Consider the following 23,548-nt stretch of genomic DNA (forward strand, 5'->3'; position numbering starts at 1 on the left):
CACAAATATCTGGTTTTATTTCTGCAAAACTGTGTTTTTTCATCAAAAAGTCTTCAGTTTAATAATAAGCATGACAACTAAAGAAGCTTATTTTCACTAGCTAAGTGTTGTGCAGAATTGGATTTGTGGAGTATTTTATTCTAGAAGTATTATATTTCTAGAGGTATTCAAGACTCAGAATTGTTTCAGTTTAAAATCAGAATCTTAAGCTACTCCTTAAACTCCAATACAAGAGTAAATTAGTGAGGCATAAGTTCCTCCCAAGTTATGCAGTATAACAGAATTAAAACAAAAGGAGACAGCTTAATAATTGGGCAACTTCATGGTGTCCTGACTGGAGATCAGATGTCATGAGGTCCCTGTCTTTGCCAGATGTTTGCCAAGAATCCCGTAATGAGGAAAGAGAGATTGCCATCATAAGGGAAGGTCTTTCATAGGATCATACAATAAGCTGTGTTGGAAGGGACATCAGCAGGTCATGTGGTCCAACCCCAGCTCAAAGCAGGACCAACTTCAAAATGGGATCTAACTTTGAAGTTCAATAAGGTTACTCATTCAAGGGCAAATTTCCTGATACTGTTATCATCTTAATCTAACCAGACCAAAATAAATTCCATAGAGCAAACAAGCAAACATCCATAGTTTCGGGAAGCTACGGTTACTTCACATCGTGGCCTCTGCCCCTTACAGTTTTAGTAGTGTTAGTTGATACTACATCTCAGCCTAGCTCAGGCATCATGTAAGACTGCCAGAAAAAGTGCTAGGTAGGCCAGCCCACTGCACCTGCCCCTCTGGCAAGATGCAGTTTTTGAGGTACTCTGAGACAAGTATTGCAGTGGAGGTATTTGGGTAGAAACAGTAATATGTGTTCTGAGACAGCATATTTCTTCCCACACCTCTCTCGGCCTTCAGCAGAATCTTGACATCTATAGTATAGTATAGCATCTATAGTAATATCCTTTCCCATTGGAGATTTAAAAAAAAAAAAAAGTAGGTGGAAATCGATTGTACTTTGGCTGTTTTGTCTCCTGTTTCACCAAAGCTAAATTCTGGATTATAAATTACTTGATTCAAAGGGGAAGCCAGACAGAGTCAATACAGTCATTATTTACCTTGCAGTGGTGGAACTGCAGAGGTTCCATGAGGTGATGTAACTTAGGAGCACTGTTTTTCCACACCTTGTATGGTGAAAAGCTGCAGGAGATCAAACGTAGCAGAGAACTGGTAACTCAGTACAAGAGTTTAAAGAGCACAGTATTTTTAAGAACAGAGCAATGGTAACTTACATGGAGTATTTTCTGGACACAAGAACTAGCGTGGCTATGTTTGCATGGCTAGAGGAAAATGAGGAATGAGGGCAAAGAGTGGTCACTGGGGGCTTAGAGGGCTATCAATGCCAAAAATGTTCTATTATGTTATGTTGCCCTGTGGGGCTTACCATCTCATCCTCTTCCTGGACACCCTTCTTTATGTACTCAGAAGATAGTAGAAAAAAAAGTTTTGTGAAACAAATGCTCATACTTCTGAGCTCTCCTTCTGATCACTGAATGGAATCAAATGTGGAATCATATTATTATATCCAGGAGAGATGGGACTATGTCCTAGAGCAAGGAAAAGGACTTAATGGTCATAATAGGGTCCAGAAAAGTTTTGGCAGTGCTGTTTGAGATACGGCAAATCTGTCTTACAATGGGCTAAATTGATTTGACATAGTTCACCAGTGCCTATTTGGGAAATGCTTGTTTTTAATCAATCAGAAAAGCATATGATGAGGTCCAGTGATTGGAAATTCAGAGAAGTGGTGTCCCAGTTAGGATTAAGGCTAGTGTTTTAAATGAGGTAGTTAACCATTGCATCACTTTCCTAGAGATGTGATTCTTAATCATTTAATTCCTTTAAGCTAAAAGTTGCACTTTATACCTTAAGCAGAAATCACATAGAAATTATGGCTGAGAATTCTTATGGTCTGTATAAGGAGGTTAGACTAGATGCTCAGTCATTTAGCCTTTCAGTCAACCTACATCTTATAGTGGTACTAGTAATAAATAGTTGAAGTTCTACCATCTCCCTGTTAAATAAATTCCAAAGCTTTTTTTTCTGTGTGTGATAATATAATGCCATTTGTATTCAAGCATTTATCTTCCAAGCAAAGGCGAGGGGAACCCTCCACACTCAAGGACATTTCCAACAAAAATCTTAAGTACAAGAGTTTGTTTAATTCATGAGCTCCAAGACAAGTTGTCGAAAGTTTGCACAGGCTGTTATTCTTGCATTCCTTTTTACTGAGCCAAAACAGAGAATCTGAAGCTAAGGGCAAGAGGCAGAGATTGGAGTTTCCTTTGATAATTCAAAATAATCACAATCAAGCCATTAACAAGGTCTGCAGGGGCTGAATCTACCTCTATTTCTCTCAGTTCTCACAATATAATTTGTGGGATTTACATCATAGATTTTCCTGTGAAACAAATGTCACAAGATTTATATAATTTTTTTTCAAATCAATTTTAAAATGTTACATAATTAACTTTGCTTGCCAGTAACAGTATGGGGATCTACTGATTTTGTCTTTGCAGTTACAATGTGGACACTTTAAATACTGCCAGAAATGTGAACACCTGTATACTTTCAGTATTATTTCAATACCCTTCGGCTGCTTTGTTTGGACAGATGCCTTATTTTATTACCTTTCTTAAAATGCAAACAGTGCTGGGTAGCATTTTGTCTAAGCTTTTTCTGTCAGCTTCCTGAGCAGCTGCCAGGCATTTTCTTTCTAATATGATCTGGGGTTCTCTGCTGCCAGTAGATAGAAGCTGAATATAAACACTTTCTCCTCCCCGCAGAAACTGAAATGCAAATAAGTGGTCTGTAGGCATAATGAACAGTTGCTGCCTTCTTCCTAACTAAATACAGAAATCAGTAATGTACTTTAAGAACCGTCTTAATGTAAAATGACAGATCTAACAAAAATATAGAATGCTTATTCAGCAACTTGTCAATTTTTGTATGTCATCTTTCATCTGAATGATAAAAATCATCTGTGGTAAACTATGGTATAAGTTAATTGTGGGAAATCTCTTGTGCTTCCAAAAGAACTAAAAGCAGATCTGTTTGCAGTACTACCACACAGTTTTTCAAAGTAGTATATTCAAAACTGGAGTAAATAGAGAGTGATAGCTCACACAAAAGGTTTTAATTGCTACTGGGGAGATAATGGAAATTTTACATGAGGGGACAAAACTAGACTATGTACCTAATTAAAGAAAATGTGTCAATCATTCAGAGACTGGATAATCATTTTCATTCTTACATTATAGCTCCTGATGTTCAAGAAATGGCAAATTTATTGTTGCAAAGTCTTGTATAGGTTCTTGCTCTCATAAATGATATAATGATCATATCGACCACAGTCAGATACAGTGTATGGTGGCATTTTATACAGTTTTCTGTTTTGCTTTTTCAGTGCACGGCTATTCCAGCAGGCATGTTACATTTTTTTTCTGAAGCTGAACTCTTCTAGATTTGGCTGATAATTATATTGTCTATAGCAGGAACTCAGATGAGAAAGAACTGGTGTCGACATACATCACTGGAGTGGACTAAATTAAACCTAAAGGAATTTTGCCTTTATTGTTTGTCAGAAAAGGAATGTATGTGTCCACAAAAGAAATATTAATGAGTTACCTTTGTGTCTCCATATGCAAAAAGATTATGTCTATATTCTTTTTATGACTGCATTCCTCTTCCTTGAGTAACTTCTCCATCTCTCTCAGATTGGCTACTGACCAAATTTTTTGGAAGCCTGCTCCACCTAGACCCTGTCACATTACTCTCTGATGATAAAACTTTCCTTTCTTAGAGCGATAATGTGTTCCCCCACTTCCCTTCTTCCACATAGAAATAATCACTTGCAAACTGAGTTGAGGTGCTTTCTGGACATTGCAAAGAAACAAAATTCTCCTTACATTTTGGTGAGGAAGGTGGAGTCTTTCAGGTAGTTGGTTCCTCTTCATTCCACTTTCTTTTGCAATGTGTTTAAGGGAGTCCCTTTTTAGTTCAATTGAATGGGCAAGCATCTAAAAATCTGAATGGCTTTATGAAGTCTCTCTGTTTTAAGTGATGTTAGTTAACTCCAAGTGATAGTTAACTAATTTGATTTATAATTAGGCTGCAAACGTTGGTCCCTTGGATAGTGTGAATTAGTCTCTCTCTGTAAAGTAGTGCTGAACTTTGTAGAGTTCACTAGAAGTACTGGTGAACTCCTTCATGTCTTGTATTTCAGATGTTCCTCAATCATGAGAAGTGTCTAGTTTCTTTAGCAAGTACAATGTAGTCTTACAGATGCATAAATATGGAGTTGTCATTGCTTGTAACTGGCCACAGGCTTTGTATTTAGCTGACGATACAGGCCTTCACACCCATTGGGCTATAGATTTACCTTGACCTACCTGAAGATTTGTTTTGGCTGGTAACAGCAATTATATTATGATCAAGGATTAAACTGTGACTACTTTATTTTGGCTTTTGCTTAGCTTTGTGCCATTGTGTGGTGTAACACAGTGCCCTATGTATTTTGTAGCTATTAGATATTCATAACACGTAGTTACTCTGTGTAGAATTATCTATCTGTAACCCTAGAACAAAATGGAGCACAGAAGAGTAAAGACATGGGAGAGTAACCAAGACTTTGAAAGTACTGGCAGCAGATGATATTGAACAATTCACGAGAGGCCAGTTAATGGTCATCAAAGGAGTGCAACCTTGAGAGCTGAATAAAACCAGTTTTAGGGGTAACAAAGAGAACGAAGAACAAGTATCCAGCATAAATAAAACACATAGTGAATTAAGTTGTAATGTGAACTTGCAAACCAGTGAACACAGAGCGAAGGGTAAAGCCGTGTTAGCCTCCAAGAGCAACCTAGAGTAAGGAAGAAAAAAACAGCAACATCCTGTTCCTCCCGGTGAAGGACTTGGGATGTTGATGACTCACCATACACCACTTTCCCAGATTGAAACCATCGACCTTAAGACCCAGACGGGCAGTGGAAGAGTTGGCAAGGGGTAGATACTGGAAAGTTCGTGTGTATATTTTATTATGTTTAGCGTATATATACAGCATATATACATATATATGTACACACACACTATATATTATAGTATATTTTAACTGTATTTAGTTTGAACTGTGGTAGTATCACTGTGACTGGACTAAACTCCTTGATTAGGCTCTTAAGTCCTGATAAGGGTCAGCAGTAAATTCTTGGCTTTGTGTATGCGCTGTGTTCCTTTTGCCCATAACAAGATTCTGAATGTAACAAACTGGTGGGAATTTAAACAACCTGTACTGTAACTTGGCTATAACACCTTGGTAACAGTATGAATGTTCTGATTTTAGCCCCTTAATGTAGGGGGTCTAGTTTCCTTGCAGATTAGTGGAGCTTTGAGAGAATAATCAGAACACTGAGTTAGGAATCTTCTCTTCACTGATTGTATAAACTCTCCTAACTTAAGCATCTTTATTAGATCTGTCAGGTCTTCTGCTTTCCTTCTTGCTCTTCCCTTTTCATTTGGCAGCTGGAGCCTCAGTTGCGAGATTGTTGACTAGAAAACCTTGGTCTTTGGAGGTTCTTCAGATTATCTTCCTGTGCATCTTTGCTCTCTTTCTATGCTGTTTTAGTTTCCCTCTTTCCTGTTGGACTAGTGGAATCTTTTCACTGTATAACATTTTTACTGCTTTTAATTAAGCTTTGTTATCTTTTGTCCAATGTTCTTCATTGGTTTATTCTAAAGAGTTTGGGTGTGCCTTATATATATTATATATGTATATGTATGTATATATACACACACGCGTGCATGCACACACAAACGTGTGTGTGTATGTATAAAAAATATCATTTATATTCCAAAGATGTATTCAAACTATAGGTAAATGACTAAAATATCTTTTATGTGAGTTCACTGAGAGATTTTTTTCAAGCTTATGGAGATAAAATGATGACCCTTCATTTCTGAGCAATGCATGCTGTGAAGTACAGAGCTCTAATACGTTTCTTCCCTTACATGAGTAAGTACTTTATCTGCTTGACAGGCAGCTTGTTTCACAGGTTAAAACTGTTTTGCAATTGAAGAGCTTCTTTTGCCTCTATCCATCTCATTTTTGAGCCAGATAAAATTCTTGAAGCAAGTCTGTGAGATGAGCAGACAAAAAAAGACTGTAGTACTAATTGATATCTTGAGCGTAAACTTGGTGTTTAGGATGCACAATAATATTGCACAGCACCAGGCAATGTACAGCATCTGATTGTTAGTGCTGTTCCATTTGATATGATCTGGGACAATGGCAAATGTGTTTTAGATTTCCAAGGAAACAGTGCAATATGTGTATGTGGAAATATGCATATGTATGTATTATCAATATTACTGAGAAATTGTATGTTTAGTCCACCTCCAGTCTTGTTCCTTTTATGTTTTAAGTGAGCTATATGCAACATTTTCAGTGTGGGGGTTAAATGACTTCTTTCGGGGAACTTTGGGGAATTTTTTTGCATATGGCAAACAGAAATATTCTAGAATCTAAATATATCTTTTCTAAGAAACAATTTGCTGGGATGTGCTGCAGGAATAGAAACTACTTAGAATTAAAAGTGCAGCTTGCTGTCACTGTGGAAGGACCTCTACCAGCATGGGCAAATTCAAGACAGTTGTAATTAATCTCTTCTCAATTTGAAGATTTTGAGAATTTGCTACTTCTAGACCCTCATTTGTTTCATTAGCAGAAGCCGAGAAGAGGAAAAGGGGGGCATGGACACAGGGCGCAAGGCACCCTGGCTGATGGAGGAAGACCAAATGATTCTTCTTCCAACAGAAGCAATAGGGAAAAGCCAATGACACAATACCATTTTTTGCTACTGCTTTCTCACTCTGCAGTGGGCCTGAAGCTCCAAAAGGAGTGTCTAAGTTCAAGCAGAGCTTTAAAGCGCATTGTTCCCTTTTTTCCTCCTTTCTTGTGACCTAACCTGGCCTCCTCAAGCTGCTGTTTGCTTCCCTGCCAGACTAATGGAACAGCAGCTGCTGTAGGGATCTGTGGAGTGAAATCTAGCTTCTCCCATCCTGCAATGAAAAACTTTTCATCTGTGCTAATATTATTGAGTCTGAATCTTGTCCATATGACCTATTATGGACAGCTGCAGGCCGTAAAAGGCTCCTGGACCATCAGCTGGCCAAGGCGTGGCTTATTCTGTGGTCTATGTTGACTATAATTGTCACTACTCCCTAAATTTAACTTCATAGTCACAGAACAAATTCCCACTACTAAAATAATTAATGTCCACAGCATTAATTTTTTAAAAGATACTTAGAATAGATGCCACTGAATATTTTTCCTTATAGTGTTTGTTCATGCACTCAGCTGGAGATGTGTAGGTGAGCTGTTATTCATGTGAATAGAATGGAAGTCTGGTCAAAGCATCACATTTCATCAAAATAATAAAATGTAAGGGTAGGTAAGAGGAAAAAGATAAAGGTTGTCATGCTAATTAAAGTCGTGATCTCTCTAGTGTAGTAGATTGGACTGGCAATACATGACAATTTTTCAGCCTGTGATCTAAGAACCACAAAATTTCAAGTCAATTTATTTGGTTAAATAAAGACGTGCTTGTAAGGGAAACTTCTTCCAAAGCTTGAAGGACCAATGACCTTGTTGTTCAGTCTGCATAAACATGTTATTTATCTAAGCTTAATTTAAAGTCGATTATGAAGCTTCTGAGTTGTCTTTTTATCTCCAGTGTACGTGAAGAGTTTGCTCTAATCTTCTCCTTCATCTGTGTGTTGGCATGTGATATGCTGTAGTGATGTTCAGGGTCCGGGAAGATTAATCTCTACAATTCGTATCATCCTAACGTTTGTCTCAGTGATTATAATTGAAATAACCAAAAAGTATGTCTGTTGTCTGTGGTAATTTCAGCTGCAGTGAAGTATGGTGCTTGAAATTATTTTGTATACTGCAGGTATGATAGGTGAAGTTATTCTTCCTTTGTTCTGGAGCAATAAATATTAGAAAATGATTATACCGCCATCCTTTTGCCTTTTGCATGTCTTCTAGAAAACATGGGAAAGAGCATAATTGATTAGGTCTGATGAATATTGAAAAAAATGTAATTTCAGTCATTATGAAAATAAGTTTATTGCTGAATACTGTAAGTATAAAAATAACAATTATGCAAGATTGATTTAATAGCTTGTTTTTTTTAGATTTTGAATGAATAATATATAACTATATGTAAGGTGAAGTGATTCATTGTAACAAGACTTCTACATTCTTTCTGTAGACAGACACCTCCATATTTGCCCCTCTTTCTGCATACCAACCAGGGCAGCGTTGTGTTGAAGTAAATGAAAACATGAAGTATTACTAATTGATACTTCTCTAAATTGACATTTCTCTAATTTTTTTTTCTGCTTAAGGCCTCAGTAGATCTTCATTAGGATAATTTTGGTCTGATTTGTCATTGTAGTTCAGTTACACATCAGTAAAAAATTGATAATGCTTTTTCATGAGTAACTGTTTTCCAGTCTTTGTGGATTTCTGGACATTGTTATCCTTTCCAAATGCATAAAAGCTCTGAGATGACTTGGTGACCTCCAAGAACTTCAGAACTCCATCTAAATTCAGTTATGTCAAGAATGATGATATACTTGTAAACATAGTTTAAAAGAAATACTCAAACCTTGATCATCCTGATTGTCTTACTCTACTTTGTTTTTTCTCTTCATTTTTTAGGTCTGGCAGTTTCTCTTCAATTGCTTCATGGAGATATGGAACAAATTAGGAGAGAGTATACATCTATGTTTACCCATGGCGTATCCATAACAAGGAAACTAGGTTTTTCCAATATTATCATGCCTGGTAAGTTGGAAAGAACAAACTGGAAAGCAGCTGAAAACTAAATAATTCCTCGTTAATTCTTTCCTCTGCTGCTTATTGGCAAAGAGATACGGTATTATAAGAATTCTTAAACTTTTCTGGGCCTTTCACACTAGTTTTTTTCAGATAAATAAAAGAAAGCTACATGCCAGCTTCCCCATTGCACTGTGCAGTGTATAGTTACTATGTCAATGTGAAAGGGTATATAGCCATAGCAGTCTTTTTTGAGAGATTAAATCCCACTTTATGGAAGCGAAGATAACCAAATGCAAGATTGCTGAGCTCTAACCAGAGAAAGAAATAACCAACAGAACATTATGGAGCACTTCCTAAGAGGTGGTACCTTTCTAAATAAGGATTCACAGGGTTTTACTCACATTGTATAGCTTGTAGTTTGACCAGACTTACACACACAATGCTGGAAACGCGGGTATAGATGATAATAGGGATATAGATACTTTATTTTGATTATGTTGTATAAAAAATATGCAAGTACTTTAGGAGGTAATAAGGAAGGTTGAAAGCATGTGTTAATATGAATGTGAAGAAGCAAATACAGCAAGAATATAGATAGATAGCAGTAACGTCTATAGCTGCCTTCCTGAAATAAAATTTTGAAGAAGTTTAAAGGGTTGCTGGAAATTATAAGGCCAATATCTCTTAAAGCAAAATCATACAAGCAGACCAGTTTGCCATGATGATGTTGATGTCTTGTTGCTGAGAAATGTTGCAGGGAGAAGTTTAGTTCCCACTCTGAGCCCACACAAAAAGCTTTGGCTTTGACAGATAATAAATTGTCCTCATGACTTGCAGATTTTTAATAGGGACTACTTGCTTGTTATAAAGGTGTGTCTTTGTTTTCCTGTATAAAAAATCAGAAGTAAACATAAATTAGAAGTAAACTAAGGTTTTAAGACAAGAATACATAAGCTGAAATACTTCACTAATCAAGGAAGTCTTAAATTTTCACTTAAAATTCAGTAATGAGACTTAGCTTTAGCTTTGGGCATATGCTTTTCGTGAACTTCTTCCTGAGACCTGGCATCTGAGAATTCCCCTGTATGTTCTTACTGCCAATTAAACATCTGTCCTTCGTCATCCTTGGTCAGTATTACTAATCACTTGAAAGATGCATAGAACAGAAGTTAGCTGTTTTAGAATTTTATGGAAATATTCTACTGATGTCACTGCAATATTTAGAAGGATAAAATGAGTGAGTCAGATGCCATTTAATTTAAATATATATATTTATATTATGTTTTATATATTACATAGTATATATTATATAAATTATATATATATATGTATTATTGTATGTGTGTTTTTAATGAACATCTTCAATTGAAATCTTAAGGCTTATTACCTAGTTTTGTTTTTGTATGTCTGTTGGATTTGCAATTGAATCAAATGAATATTGTAGATAATACAGCTGATAATGTTGGAAGCAGTTTTACTGAGTACCTTATAGTTCCCACTAGGAAGTCTTACTGCATTTATTACTTATCTATGTATGATTTAGTGACCTTCTGCTCTGTGTTATCAAATTTTCAATGACTTCTGTAAATAGCTCTCTTATCTCTTCATTTTACAGTTGTGAAATAATGTGATGTGCCGAACTGCTAAAAATACATTATAGTAGAACACTGTGTAATCGGCTGTTGGAGGAGTTTCTCAACTCAGTTTGTAAGGATTGTGCAGGCTCAGTTTAGCACTTTTTTATTTTAAAAAAAGAATATGTGGGTTTTGGTGTGCTGCTTTCTCAGTCCAATTGTATGCATACCTCTGTTTGGAAAATGTACAGCTTTATTCTGTGTTTACTGGCATAGATAAAATACTTCCTGAGGAAAAAATCATTTACTCTTGTAAAGACAAGTTCCAAGGGCTAACCAGAGTAGTATGTTCTAGGTACTGAAATGGCTGCAAGAGCCAAAATGTGCGTTGTCTTTTAAAGTTCCCCTTTCGTTTTCTCTTTTGATTGTTTTTCAACAGAGACAGATAGAGAACTTTGTCCTTCGCCACTGGAAATGGTCATGAATTACATCTTACTTTCTTAAGTTAGTATGTTGCTCTGGCTAATTAGCACTGAGATTAGAGGTCTGAACCAGATCATTGTGAATTATTTAATAAAGAAATATTATATGCAGGTATCTCTGCGTAATCTGCATAATTATTATCTCTATAATACTACATACAGTATCTCTTTTTTAAATGTCAGATTTTAAATCTCTCTTCTACTTGGGTGCATTTTAAACTCTGACTGACCTTCATTTTTTCTAATCTTATCAATCCTTTTCTCTTTGGAGGTTTTGTCATTAAAAGTAACTGGGATCAGCATACATGCCATATCGGAGTTTTGATGAGAATAATAATGCGTATTTTTACAGAGCAATGCTTTTTATGTCATTGGAGCCTGATGGGGTGAAGCCACAGAATGCTCTTTCCATGGCACATGCAGTTTTTTAGCGAAGACCCCCTCAAGTGTTTTAGGAGATGAAGCAAATGGATAGAAAAAGTCACACTGATTCAAAAGGCTGTGAAATAACTCCACTTGGTTCTGGCTGACCAGAAGAAACACACACAGTGGAAGTGTTCTGTTAAGGGGCTAAACAGTGTGCATTTTCTAGGTTTTAACCATGATGCAGATGTACAAGCCAGAAATCTTGGAAAGCATCATACAGAGTCAAAGGACATCCTGAATTTCTATCTTAACAGTTCATCATTTATTTAAAGGACAGACAAACATATTGTTACTTAGTATATTAAAAACTTGCATTTAATATCAGCAAATGGGCTAAACTGTTTGAGCAGTGTTTTAAATAAGTTTGTTTTGATAAAAGGTGATGGAATGTAAAAGCCCTTGTGTTTTTTATACATACTTTTCTTGCTTTTTTGTTGCTTATGCAGTGCACTTTTATGGAATCCAAATTTGAGTTATAGCATTAGTGTCAGAGTACAGAACTTTAGTGTGGCATGTATTATGTTCATATGCATGTATATATTCTTTCGCATCTTCATGGCAGATACCTAATTCGCTAAAGAACTCTGGTCATTAGCATGTGTTGACATGAATGAGAGTAAGCCCTAGCATAGCTGTTTGTATAGATGAAGATTTACTAGAGAGGTTGTAGCTCTCTGCTAGGGCTGCCAGTTGTAAACTAACTGTAAGCTATCATGTGGTAAGCATCAGTCTTGCACATCTTCCTTTCTTGTACCTATCAGACCAGAACTGCATCTGTTTTTCTTTAAACAGACTTATCCTCACTATTAAGAACAATGTAGCTTATACTGTTAATAGCTGGCTTATTACTTGGTACCTTGAAAAGGAAACATTGTCATTGCCAAAATCCTTCCAGTGTGAGACGTTAACACATAAAATCAAAATCTCATGTCTTTCTGTAGAATCTTCCCTTTGATAAGAAATTCAATTAGGTACAAACTTTATTTCCTGGAATTTTATCCAAAAATTTACTCTATGCAGCTTTACCTATGGAAGAGAATTATTTAAAACAGAGATGATTTTGAAAGATTCTATAATTTTAGAGAGCAGCATCTCCCCTCCAAATATCTTAGTCCATAAAATATATGGTAATGTATAAATAATTCACCTGCTGGCTGATATCTCAACAAATTTTTCGTGGATAGATATCAATTAGCTCAAGGCACCCCTTTTCCGCCTAGGGTATGGACTAGTGTCATTATCACTGCTGTGATTTGACCACCGTTTCTTCCAAGTTTTTTTTTCGGAGCTTTCTTTTTTTGCCTTCTTCTTGTCCATCCAAATTATTACTCTTCTAACATTAGAAGAGGCCAGAGAACTGAGAAGTCGGTACAGTGGTATTATATTGACCACTTTTTCCTTGTACATCACCTTAGATAGTCTACAACATTGACATCTGTATCTGATCTAGTCAGTCTTGGCTGAGTTGTTCTCTGCTTCTGATCCTTCACTTTGAATTTTTTTGACCTCTTCTGTGATATTACTTAACAAATAAAGTAACTGAAGGCTGCATGAAGCTGCAGTATTAATTTCTCTAATAGAACAGTAATATTTCCAGACTTCCCTTATGTTCTTCATTAAAAAAAAATTGCTTTGTTTTTTCTCAGTATTCTGTCATTTTAATACTTTCTGCTAATTCAGCAGATACAGTGAACTGCCCAGGATGTTGCAGTGCTTTCAAGTTACATATAAGCTTTTGTATGCTTAATTTAGAAAAAGTAACTTTTTTATAACCATCAAATCAGCATTGCTTTGTATTTGTGAATATTTAACTTCATTTGATGTATAGAGGTCCTTCAGCTGTCCAGATAATTCTCCTCAGAATCTTCTCTTTGAATATACTTACTACTACTTCATCTGGATTATTAAAAGATCTTTTGTTCTGTTCATGTACGAGAATACACTCTCCAGTCCTTCTCCAATCCCCTTACTTTCCCTTTCAGTAGCTTTTAAAATGAAATTAAAATCTAAATCTTTGTCTTTTGGTAGCATTTTGAAAGATTATTTGTATTGATAGCCATGTGATAACATGGATTTTTCAGTGATACAATTTCAAAAGGGAGAATATGCTTCTAGTCAAAGCTTAGAAGAAGAGGCTGGAGAGCAAAAATGTAAAGAAAGCTATGGAATCTGTTCTTTTCATCATATTAAGTGTTTGTGTCTGTGTAGCTGTCAGTAGGTTTGGACTTAGTATAGAACTTTTGATTCTATGAGAAAGAAAAAAGTATGTTTGACACTCTTAAATATTTTTCTCCCACAAGGAGTGACTTGAATTTTTCTAACCTTCCTCATTCTCTTTGGAGTATGACCAACAAAAATTTCCACCTGCTTCTGCTTGCTCTTCTGATTTCCGAGAATGCAAAAATGTGTACTTTTAATTACATATCATAATATTGCCTGGATATGTTAGTTACACAAAATATGTTTAAGCAATATTGTCAAGTAAAGACACCCTGAATTTTGACCTTTCATAAAACTATAGTAATCTCGGGGGGATATCCTCTGCCTTCCAAATCCTATTTTAATACTTTTTTTAAAGCCTTGATCCTACCAGAGGAATTACCATTTCTACAGGTCACTGGAGGTATCAAAGTTACTAATACATGACTACGTACTGCCTTAGACAAGTGCAGGGAACTTTTGGGTTGTTTTCCTTTCCCTTCCCATCATCTCTGTCTTATTTTCTTGGTTTCTTGGGAACTGAAGGAAAAATAGAAGACTATGGAAAGGGAAGAGATGCCATAATTTAATTGAACTTCCCTCAATTAAAGCTTCTGCAAGTAGAGGAAGGGGAAAAGGGTCTGCTGCAGTTTACAGTATTTGGAAGAGTAAGTTGGCTTTCTTTTGAGCGTAGAATATATATAGCAATGATGTGTGGGAGGCACACACAAGTTTAGGCTTGAAAGTCTTTTTTTGCTGATATACAAAGGTAAGTAGCATTAGCAAATAAGTGAATACTTTAGCTTTTTAAATGGTCTCTCAAAATTTGGCTGGAAATAATTTATGTGTAGCTATTGACAATCAACAGGTAAAAGTTTTCTGTTTAAAATATTTGTAAATCCTTTATTCCCTGTTTGTTCAAATCAATTTGTTTTACATCTTATTGTTAAAAGGAAGACCAAGAAAGAATCACAGAACAATTGGGTCTTACATGGTAGATCTACATACCGTTCGAAATCTAAGTGTTACAGTTTGAGAATCCCTCTTGCAGGGCATTGCAGTTTTGTAGTCAAAAGATTGCTATACGACGAGAAAGCACTGACAAGATAGCTGATCGGTGGTTGTCACAGCTGTTCAGGCTGGCACAGATGTTCACTGGCAGCTTCAAGCATCTCAGTGAGATTTGTCCTGTTTCTTAAAGCTATCAGTAGTGTACTGAGCTTCAGGTCTGCTTTCTTCAAGAATATATTCACAGATAAACAGCCAGCCACTCTTTCAATATCTTCTATAATGCCAGCATAAACAAAGAAGAAATAATTTCAGTGGTGGGATTTCACTTACTACAGTGATCAGATTCCTTGCGAAATGCAATGTGACTATACCTCCCTGAACTGATCTCCTTAAAGATGTTCCTCTTTCAGATAACATCCTTCTGCATTATGCTTTTCATAAATAATGCCAATTGCTTACCTTGATGGGGTTTTTTAGTTAATTTTTTAAAAATTAAATACAACTGTGTAGTTTGGCTTTGGAATCCTGGATATACTAGAGGAAAACAAACCATCAAAGTTCTATTGCCAGAAAGGCATCAGCAAGACTTTATGATTGATCTATTATTCCAGGACTTAATCTTTTTTTTTTCTTTTCTGTAAGTATATATATTAATACTACAACATGCATTTTGGTAGATTAACTATCCTTCAGGATTCTTATGCAGCCTCCGGGTTGTGACTACTGCAGTAGCTTGTAGTGTAACTTGTTAAAATTTGGTCTACACACTATTTCATTACCCGGTACTCACTACTGCCTTCCTCAGATAAGGGGCCACCTACTTTTGATTTGAGCTCCTCTGCTTGTTCCTTATGTTTCTGTTTTTCCTCATGAGACCTTTTGCTGTCAGTTTACAAACCTACTAGGCTGAAAAGGGAGTGGAAGACTTCCTGTCCTTCTCTTTTACCTTCCAAAGTTTGTTTGTTACTGTCGATGTATCAGCCTGAATAATAATAAAATCCTAGTTTTCAGTGAGATATAGAATGCATTTATTTGAGGCGTTGGAGGCAGTATGGGCTAAAGGCCCTTGGCCTTCTCCACGAGTTAGAATCACCTGATATGTGGGTTTTTTGAGATCCTTTTGCTGATGGGGTTACACAGCACTTGCCCCATTCTACAAAGTCTTTTAAAGACCTTTGCTCTAAATCATATTATACCCACAAGGTTTAGAGCCTAAATAAAACCATTTTATCTATACTACGTTCAGAAATTTTCAGTCTCTGAAACTGACTTGAGACCTGTTCAAGTCACATTGAAGTAATAGAGCAACTTGTTAGTTTGCATTTTACAGACACGTGAATTAACAGGAACTTTCTGTAAACAAAATAACGCTTTCTGCTCCTGTTCAGTTCTAAAGCATCTGTAATTCTGAACAAAGCTTTCCAAAAGGTAGCTGCTATCAAAAGCTGCTAGTGACTTCTGCATAATTATTTTTAAATTAGCTGCTGCTGTCAAGGACAGTTTAGATTTGCAGATTCAGAGTATGTTTTGTTACAGTAGTAAATAGTCAAATTGGAATTTATTTCACTACAAAGCTTTCTTGAGGATGGCTGGCAACCTAAACTGTCTTTTTCTTTCTTTGATCTTTGACAGCTATCTTCAGCTTGAAAAGCTTATTCCATATTAATATGCTACAAGAAATGTTACAGTTCTAAATGTGATTAGAATATGAGAAAAGCCATTTTGTTGTTATAATACCTGTGTTGTCATTATATCTGCATTGCAATTGCAACTCACAACTCCCCCAGCATATGTTCAAAAACAGTTTTGTGATGAAGGATCACTGTTTTTACAGATACGTTAAGCAGAAACTTCTAGAGAGATAAAAGAACAAACAATAGTTTCATACAAGTCTTCTGCCTTTTTCCTGACACTTGCCCTGATCTGATCTACTGACTGGTGGTTGTACCTGTAGCTCCCATCAGCTGGGTGTCTGGGGGAGCACTGGTGGCCTCTGCGGGCCGTGGGCAACTTGCAGGCAGTTTGCAAGCTACGATGGTGCTGTAGCTGGGGGTACAGCCTGTGACCAGCAGCAGCCCAGCATGGGTATGCGGGCTGCTGAACCATGATAGTTTGGCTACCTGTCTACGAAGGAAAGTGAGTTGGCAGCTGTACCTATCTGTGCCATGCTGTGATGAAACTGCATGGTGGAGATGATGGGAATCCCTGAGCAGGCATTGTCATCTCCAACCTGCAGATTACTCCTAGCTCTATTTTGGTTATTTAAAGTTTGTGTCTTATAGATGGCAGGTCAGGAAGGCTGACCTCCATTAGCTGAGCTTGTCCTCCAGCAGTCCGTCTCGCAGTTGTTTTGCTGCTCTAATTGGCCTTTCCTCCTCCTCCTCCTCCTGGTAATTGCCTCTTTCTCGTAATTAATGCTGATCAGGTCTCTGTCCCCCACTCCAATTCAGCCTTTGGATACTTCATTGCTAGTTGGATTGAAGTCATTAAATCTGCCTACAGCTTCTTCTGTTTCTTTTTACGTTGCAAAGCTGAAGCTGTAGTGTGCCTTGTTTGCACCTACATTTTGGGCAAAAAGGGTTTGGTTTTATTTTTTTCCTTTCTCAGCCTGTAAGCTATGCTTTCAAGCTCTTTTTGCCAGGTAGAAGCTGGTATGTATTGGCAGGACCATATGAAGACGCAGGTGTTGCTGGATCTCTGCTGTATAAACTCTGATTTAGCAACTCAGACATTTCAGTTCAGCAACTTTCAAATAGAATTAAGTTCACTTACTTCAGCAAACATCCCTGCAGTATATGCAGCAAATACTTGTGCTGCATGGGAAAGTTAAGGCTGTGTAATCATCCACATCATTTTAACTTTATGGCCTTTTATCAACTTTTGTGGAACTTCAGTTTCCATATAGGCTTAGTCCTCACCTCATAGTAGAAGGTCTTCTAAGAGTGCTTCAGTTTGTGGCCTTTAGTATTTAGAATCTGCTTTTGATTAGTCAAATAGATGAAACAGTAGTGCTCTCACCAAGTTGTGCCATATCATTGGGACCTAATGGGTCACTTCCTCTGATCAGGACAGAAGCTGTTGATATTTTTATACATATAGCATTATTGTCTGAAGCAAGAACTAGCTTCTTTTGATACAGTTTTGGTCCTCACAGCTCTTTCTTTTTTCCAAGAGACTGCTATTTACTTCTCACTCTAACAGGGACCTATGACAACTTTTTTTTTTCTCTAATGTATCATTAATCTTCTTACATCTAATATACATCAACTTTTTATCTTACCTATGGTTGCTTGTTACATATTAACCTCAGTTTTTATTGGGATGGTGGATAGAAGTTAGCTGTGGCAAGGTGGGCACCTGATTCGGACAACACAGAAATGCAATGCGTATCTTTTTAAATTTGCTTTTTTCCAGCTTCTGTTGACTCAGCATGTAACCCACATGTCTAGAACTGCACTTAACATCTCAGGAGACCTATGAGGTTTAGATTCACAAAGGATGTATAAATATATCATTATCATTCACCTTTCTATGGAGGTTTTTCTTATCCAGAAAACTTCATGCTCAGTCCTAGACAAAGCTTGACCCATGGTGGGGTTTGACCCCATGCTGGTTAACACTGTTCCTGTTTGAATGTCTACATCCACATGTTCATTGCACAATCCAGAAGCCCTGGAGCCCTGGTGAATTCAGAAATCTTAAATAAAACTGTTTATAGTCGCAGCAGGATTTGAGGGATAGAGATGCTTTGTTAAACAGGCAAAAATGAGCTGCACTTTCTTTTAAAAGAAATGCCTTCAAATGGTCTAGATCTTTCAGGCTACACAGCTTCATTATAGGTAAAGGTAGGCTTTTCATCTTAAAGTTGATCATCATTTTCTCTATTGTTTCCACTTGCTTATTCCTGTACCAAACCTTAGGCTGAAAATAATCATTGGGTGTTTTCACTGAAGCAGACTTGGAGAAGGCAAATGTGGTATTTCTGAACGTGAAGCTGGAAATAAGTGTGTTGTTTTTTTCTGCCATGGTTAAAACCTGATAATATTTGACTGGGATTCAATTGCATGTGCATGGTTTGGACCAGTAATTAAAATCTGATGTACTCTAATAACTAGGACATACCTTTCTTGTTTCTGCATAAATTCCTCACATTTGGTCAAGTATAAATCTTCAGAAAAATCTCAGTATGCATTGCACCTAGGAGAGACTTGTTTGAATCGTGCAAATACTTTTGCTGAAGGTATCATCTGTCTACCAGATACCTTAGAAATTAGGTATTGAGCAGGAATTTCCCTTTCAGTGCTGCTTGTGGCTATAATTGCCTCTCAGTAAAAACAAGATGATTCAATCTGTGACAAATGTGTGTCTGGTGTTCTGGTTGAGGCAAAGATCCTATAGAAAAAGTGCACAGGTTCTTGTAATCTAGTGCTTAATTTTAGTTTATATAAATGAAAGAGATCAGTGAAAGGAATATAGGTGTCCTACATTGAAGCATTTGCTGATGGTTGAATAGTTCATACAGGAGGTTGGAAATTTTTTACTGGAAGAGATTCCAAAAAAGAATGCCCTAACTTAGAGTTTTAAACAGATGATTTCAATTTTATGAGAAATAATTTCTGTCAATGAAGACTGAAGCAATTGCATTTCTACACTGAGGATGCGAGTGATGAAGAAAACTCCAAAATATTGGAGAGCTAAATAATTCTGAAAACATGGATCCAAGTATATTATTGTCAATTTTTATCAGGATTTTCCTTCCTTGTCCCTTTCCAGAGTGAGGTTTACTTCCCAAATCCATATTCTTTTCAGTCAGTAATTCTATTTTCTGAGAAGGCTTTGTGCTTCATTTTTACAGCCCTATTGACTCTTTAATCTTATGTGCTTTTATTTGTAGTGTGTTCATATAAATATAGTGCTAAAGATTTGTGAAGAGCTTAGTTTTAAAGTCTTAACTTTCCACTGTAATTATCTGAACTGTGCAAATTCAGTATAGTTGGTTTTCCTTCGTTACGGTTGCCAGTAGTGATCTTTTTTTTAAAACAAAAGTGAAATATACGCAAGTACAAATCCAGATACTCAAGGGCAAGTTTAAGCCAGAAACTACTTTTTTTTTCTTTTTTTGTAAGTATTATAAAGTGTCAGGTGTGCCATATACTTTCAGAAAAGAAACTATACCATTGATATATAACCAGTAGCCTACTTTCTTCTTGATTAATTTTCCAGTGTATTTGTTATCTCCCTTCTGCTTTTATATCCATCTGTTTCCATGCAAAACACCATTGTTCCTCCCATAGTGTGAGAGACTTATTCTCCTCTTTGATTTAATTTGGCTTGCATGACTTGGCTTTTTTTTTTTCCCCTCCCTTCAATAAGATGACCCATGTGACTTGATTTGCTCTGAGACTTTGAAAACAGCGTAGAGCTTCCTGAATGAATGTAGATCAGGAAGAATATTGTCTAAACTATCATGTTAGCACCTCAATTGCAAACTCTGCCCAGATTCTCTAAGAGAATAACAAGACAATAATTATGAAAGTACATCCTCCTCCTTTGTCTTTCTTCCATGTGATTTGATTTTTTTCTGACATCTAAAAAAGTGAAACTTTGGAATTTTTCCTTGGGACCTTAAAATACAGACAAAAGTTTTGAAAGCCCACTTAGGTTTGGTGAGGCTGCGATTACTTTTTTAGAAATGTTTTCTTGTTTTTCATTCAAATCCTGCACAGTTTGTTCCGTTAAAAGAATAAAAGTAGTCTCAGAGTTTCATCTGTACTAGGTAATGAAATTTGTGGTTACGTATCTGTCAAGTCCCATGGAAAATGGAAATATTTCCTTCCTGATAAATAACCATCATGTCTGAATTTAGCATAGATGCATCTAGAATTCAGGTTACTCTTTAAAGAGGTACAGCTTCAATTACAAATTATTTACTAACATTAGTTATATTTCAAAGCTTCTCTTTTTGATTTAAAAGTATTGACATTTTTTCTGAATTTGAAACTCATTGAAGTGACCAACTGCCAACACTAGCTAGAACCTATCCTAGAATAGAAGCAGGGACCCAACATGTTGCATACTCCTTCGCAACCGTGCTATGCTGGTTTCTAAAACTTCTATAATTAAATGTTACTGAAACGCAGAATCAGAGATAAGCTAGAAATAATTGGAGTCAGCTATTTCTAAGGGTCATTTTGTGGCTTGAGCATTAAGAACAGCTTTACTGATTCAGGCCGAGGATCCGTCTAGCCCACTGCTGTAAAGGGCCAGCTAGGGAACAGTAGGAATTGGGCATGTGGATATGCAGAAATGGTAATTCCCGTCTGATGCTCTCCCAGCCTCCAAATATTTTCAGCTTAAGGGATTTTCTAAGACTCCTGTGATTGTCTGTTCTATAACCTGTAGTGATTAGCACTGTTCCAAGTACTTATCTGCTCTTCCGATGGACTCTCAAAAATTTCTAACATTGGCAACACCCTTTGGAAAGGTTTTTCCAAGTCATCTGTCCATTAGCTGAATAACCACCACCTTTTGCTTATTTTGAACCTGCTCCCCACGTGTTTCATTCAGTGATTGCACACTCTTATTAGCAACACAGCTATTTCATCCTTGACTTTTCATACGACTGTTAAGTGAATACCATCTGGTTCTGGTATTTATTTCTGTTCGTTCTGTCTATTTGTGCTAACCTCTTCCATAGTTGTATCAGTTTCAGATGACAATTGATAATAAGGTAATACAAGATCAGACACTCCAGTCACCACCAGTACTGCTTCTTCCTCCCTCCTCAACAATTGCCCACCAATCTTTCTTCCTTTCATCACTTATAAACTTTGCAATTTGTGTCAAGTGAAACTAAAATAAAATCAGCATAGATCTAATCCGGAATCAGTCAAGGTCTGACTGATTATTTAGCATGTTAATGGGTGAACTTGCAAAGAATTTAAATTTAAACATACTCTCAGTATTTTAGAACTTGTGCATATTATATAACATTATGTAGCGCCTGCTTTGTATTTGTAATTTGAGTGTATTGATGAAGTTTTTAGTCTGTCAGAAGTCTTTCCAGCAAGCAAAAAATAAGCAAACTTTTCACTAGTATACTCTGGAACCTTTTGTTAATGTAAAATGTATTTAAGATTTTTTAGGTCATAAAGGAGACAGATTTGATTCTGAGTACTTGGAGACACTTTTCTTTGTGTGTGTTTGGGTGTGGGGCCTTTTTTTTTTTTTTTTTTTAAGAGTAATGAGCAAAGAGATATACTTCCTTTCTGAGACTAATTGAAAACAAGTTCTAGTGAGTTTTTCAAAGACTCCTTAAACAGAGGAGTGTAAATATTACAAATGAAAGGAAATATAGTAATATTCTGTAAGACTAGTAGTAAGTGAAGCCACTCACCAGCTTGAGTATTACTGCAGATGCCACTGTAAAGACCAAAAAGAGCTAACAGATGACTGAAAGCCCTTGGAATTGCTGTAGTATGGCAGAGTGTGTCTTGTATTTTTATAGAGATGAAGCTTTTTTTTTCCTTGGTTTATGAAAAAAATTGCTATTTAAAATTCTAATATGCTGGTAAATCATGGATATGATACCATCCTCTGTTTGAAAAGATGATGACAGTCTTAAAGTGGTAAGAGAAGTAAAAAGTAAGCAATTTGAACTGACAAACATGCTTTGATTTTTTTTACAGGTGAAATGAGGAATGATTTATATATCACTGTAGAAAGAGGAGAATTTGAGAAAGGAGGAAAAAGCGTGGCCAGAAATGTGGAAGTGACAATGCATGTTGTGGACAGCAGTGGTCAAATTTTAAAGGTATCTTTGTGTATTTTTCCTTGCTGTAGTTAGTTTGATATACTTTTTCATACATAAATCAACTTTGATATTGTTCAAGCAGTAATAAAATGCTTTGGTAAGGTCGTGTTCATGTTCATCTTTTGCTGTCTTTATATATTCAAAGTATTTCCACTTTTGCTTGAGATCTATATAAAATACATACTTGTTTTAATTCTGGAATCAATTATGTGATTCAGATAAACAGCTACAAACACCAACCAAATAAGTAATGCTTCCATTAAAATGCTGGAAAACGCTGAAGCGAGATCAATTTTTGGAGAATTTTGATTTCATATTAACCTTTTTAGTAAAAATGTACATTTCCTCATGGCCCACAGAAGACTGGCACATTTCAGTCATTTTGCATTAGTTGTCTGGTTTGAATAAATCAGAGATCTTTGATGCAATAATCACCGTGATGCGGTAATAAAAAGATAAGATAGTGTTCCTTCCTTTCTCCAGATTTAATGGTACGCTGCTATTGATAGCTTATTAGTAGGTATTTTTCTCTTTCTGTTTTAATTTGACACACTAATACGTCACTATTTTTCAGATTTTTTTTTGCACCAGAGGATTTCTGTTCACCCTCAACCTTTTCCATGTTCCTTTAGCATCAAACTATTTTTCTACATGTTTAAAAGGACTTTTTCTGTAGGCTCTGAGTGACGTTGAGTGCTATGAGGTGACCAAATGAATAAAGGCTGACACAAATCATCTGAATCACATGGCGTGTTTGTGTGTGCACGCGCGTGCATGTGTGTGTGTATACATCTGTAAAGTAAGATTGTGTGTGTAAATGCATATTATGTCTGTATGTTATATATATACATACATATATGCATATATATACACACACACATGCACATATTATATGTATGTAGCAAGGATAGGAAGATGCAAAGCTGGTACCTCATAATTACTGAGGAGAAAAGCAACAGTAGTAGCATATTTTGCCCATAGAGAATTGATAGGTATCCCCAAGACAGGACTGATGCAAATCCATTTGCCGGCTTTGCTATCACGTGATGCAGCAATCATGGGTGTGCCAAAGGCAGCCAGCATGGTGCCTGTCCCCAGTCAGGGGATTCAGATTTCTCTCTTTTTTCATGCTGGGAAATAGTACTAA

At 36.4% G+C, this 23,548-nt stretch overlaps 1 protein-coding gene across 3 annotated transcripts in view; it reads left to right on the forward strand.

Moving 5' to 3' along the window:
• Positions 1–23,548, forward strand: part of DOCK4 (dedicator of cytokinesis 4) — a 251,290-nt gene that overhangs the window by 131,228 nt on the left and 96,514 nt on the right. For all 3 annotated transcript variants that reach the window (XM_064507753.1, XM_064507755.1, XM_064507757.1), the window contains exons 13-14: positions 8,777–8,902; positions 22,277–22,401. In XM_064507753.1, coding sequence (XP_064363823.1) covers positions 8,777–8,902; positions 22,277–22,401 — 251 coding nt within the window. The remainder of the gene's footprint in view (positions 1–8,776; positions 8,903–22,276; positions 22,402–23,548) is intronic.

This window comes from Dromaius novaehollandiae, chromosome 1 (genome assembly GCF_036370855.1).
Source record: "Dromaius novaehollandiae isolate bDroNov1 chromosome 1, bDroNov1.hap1, whole genome shotgun sequence".
Taxonomy (NCBI): Eukaryota; Metazoa; Chordata; class Aves; order Casuariiformes; family Dromaiidae; genus Dromaius; species Dromaius novaehollandiae.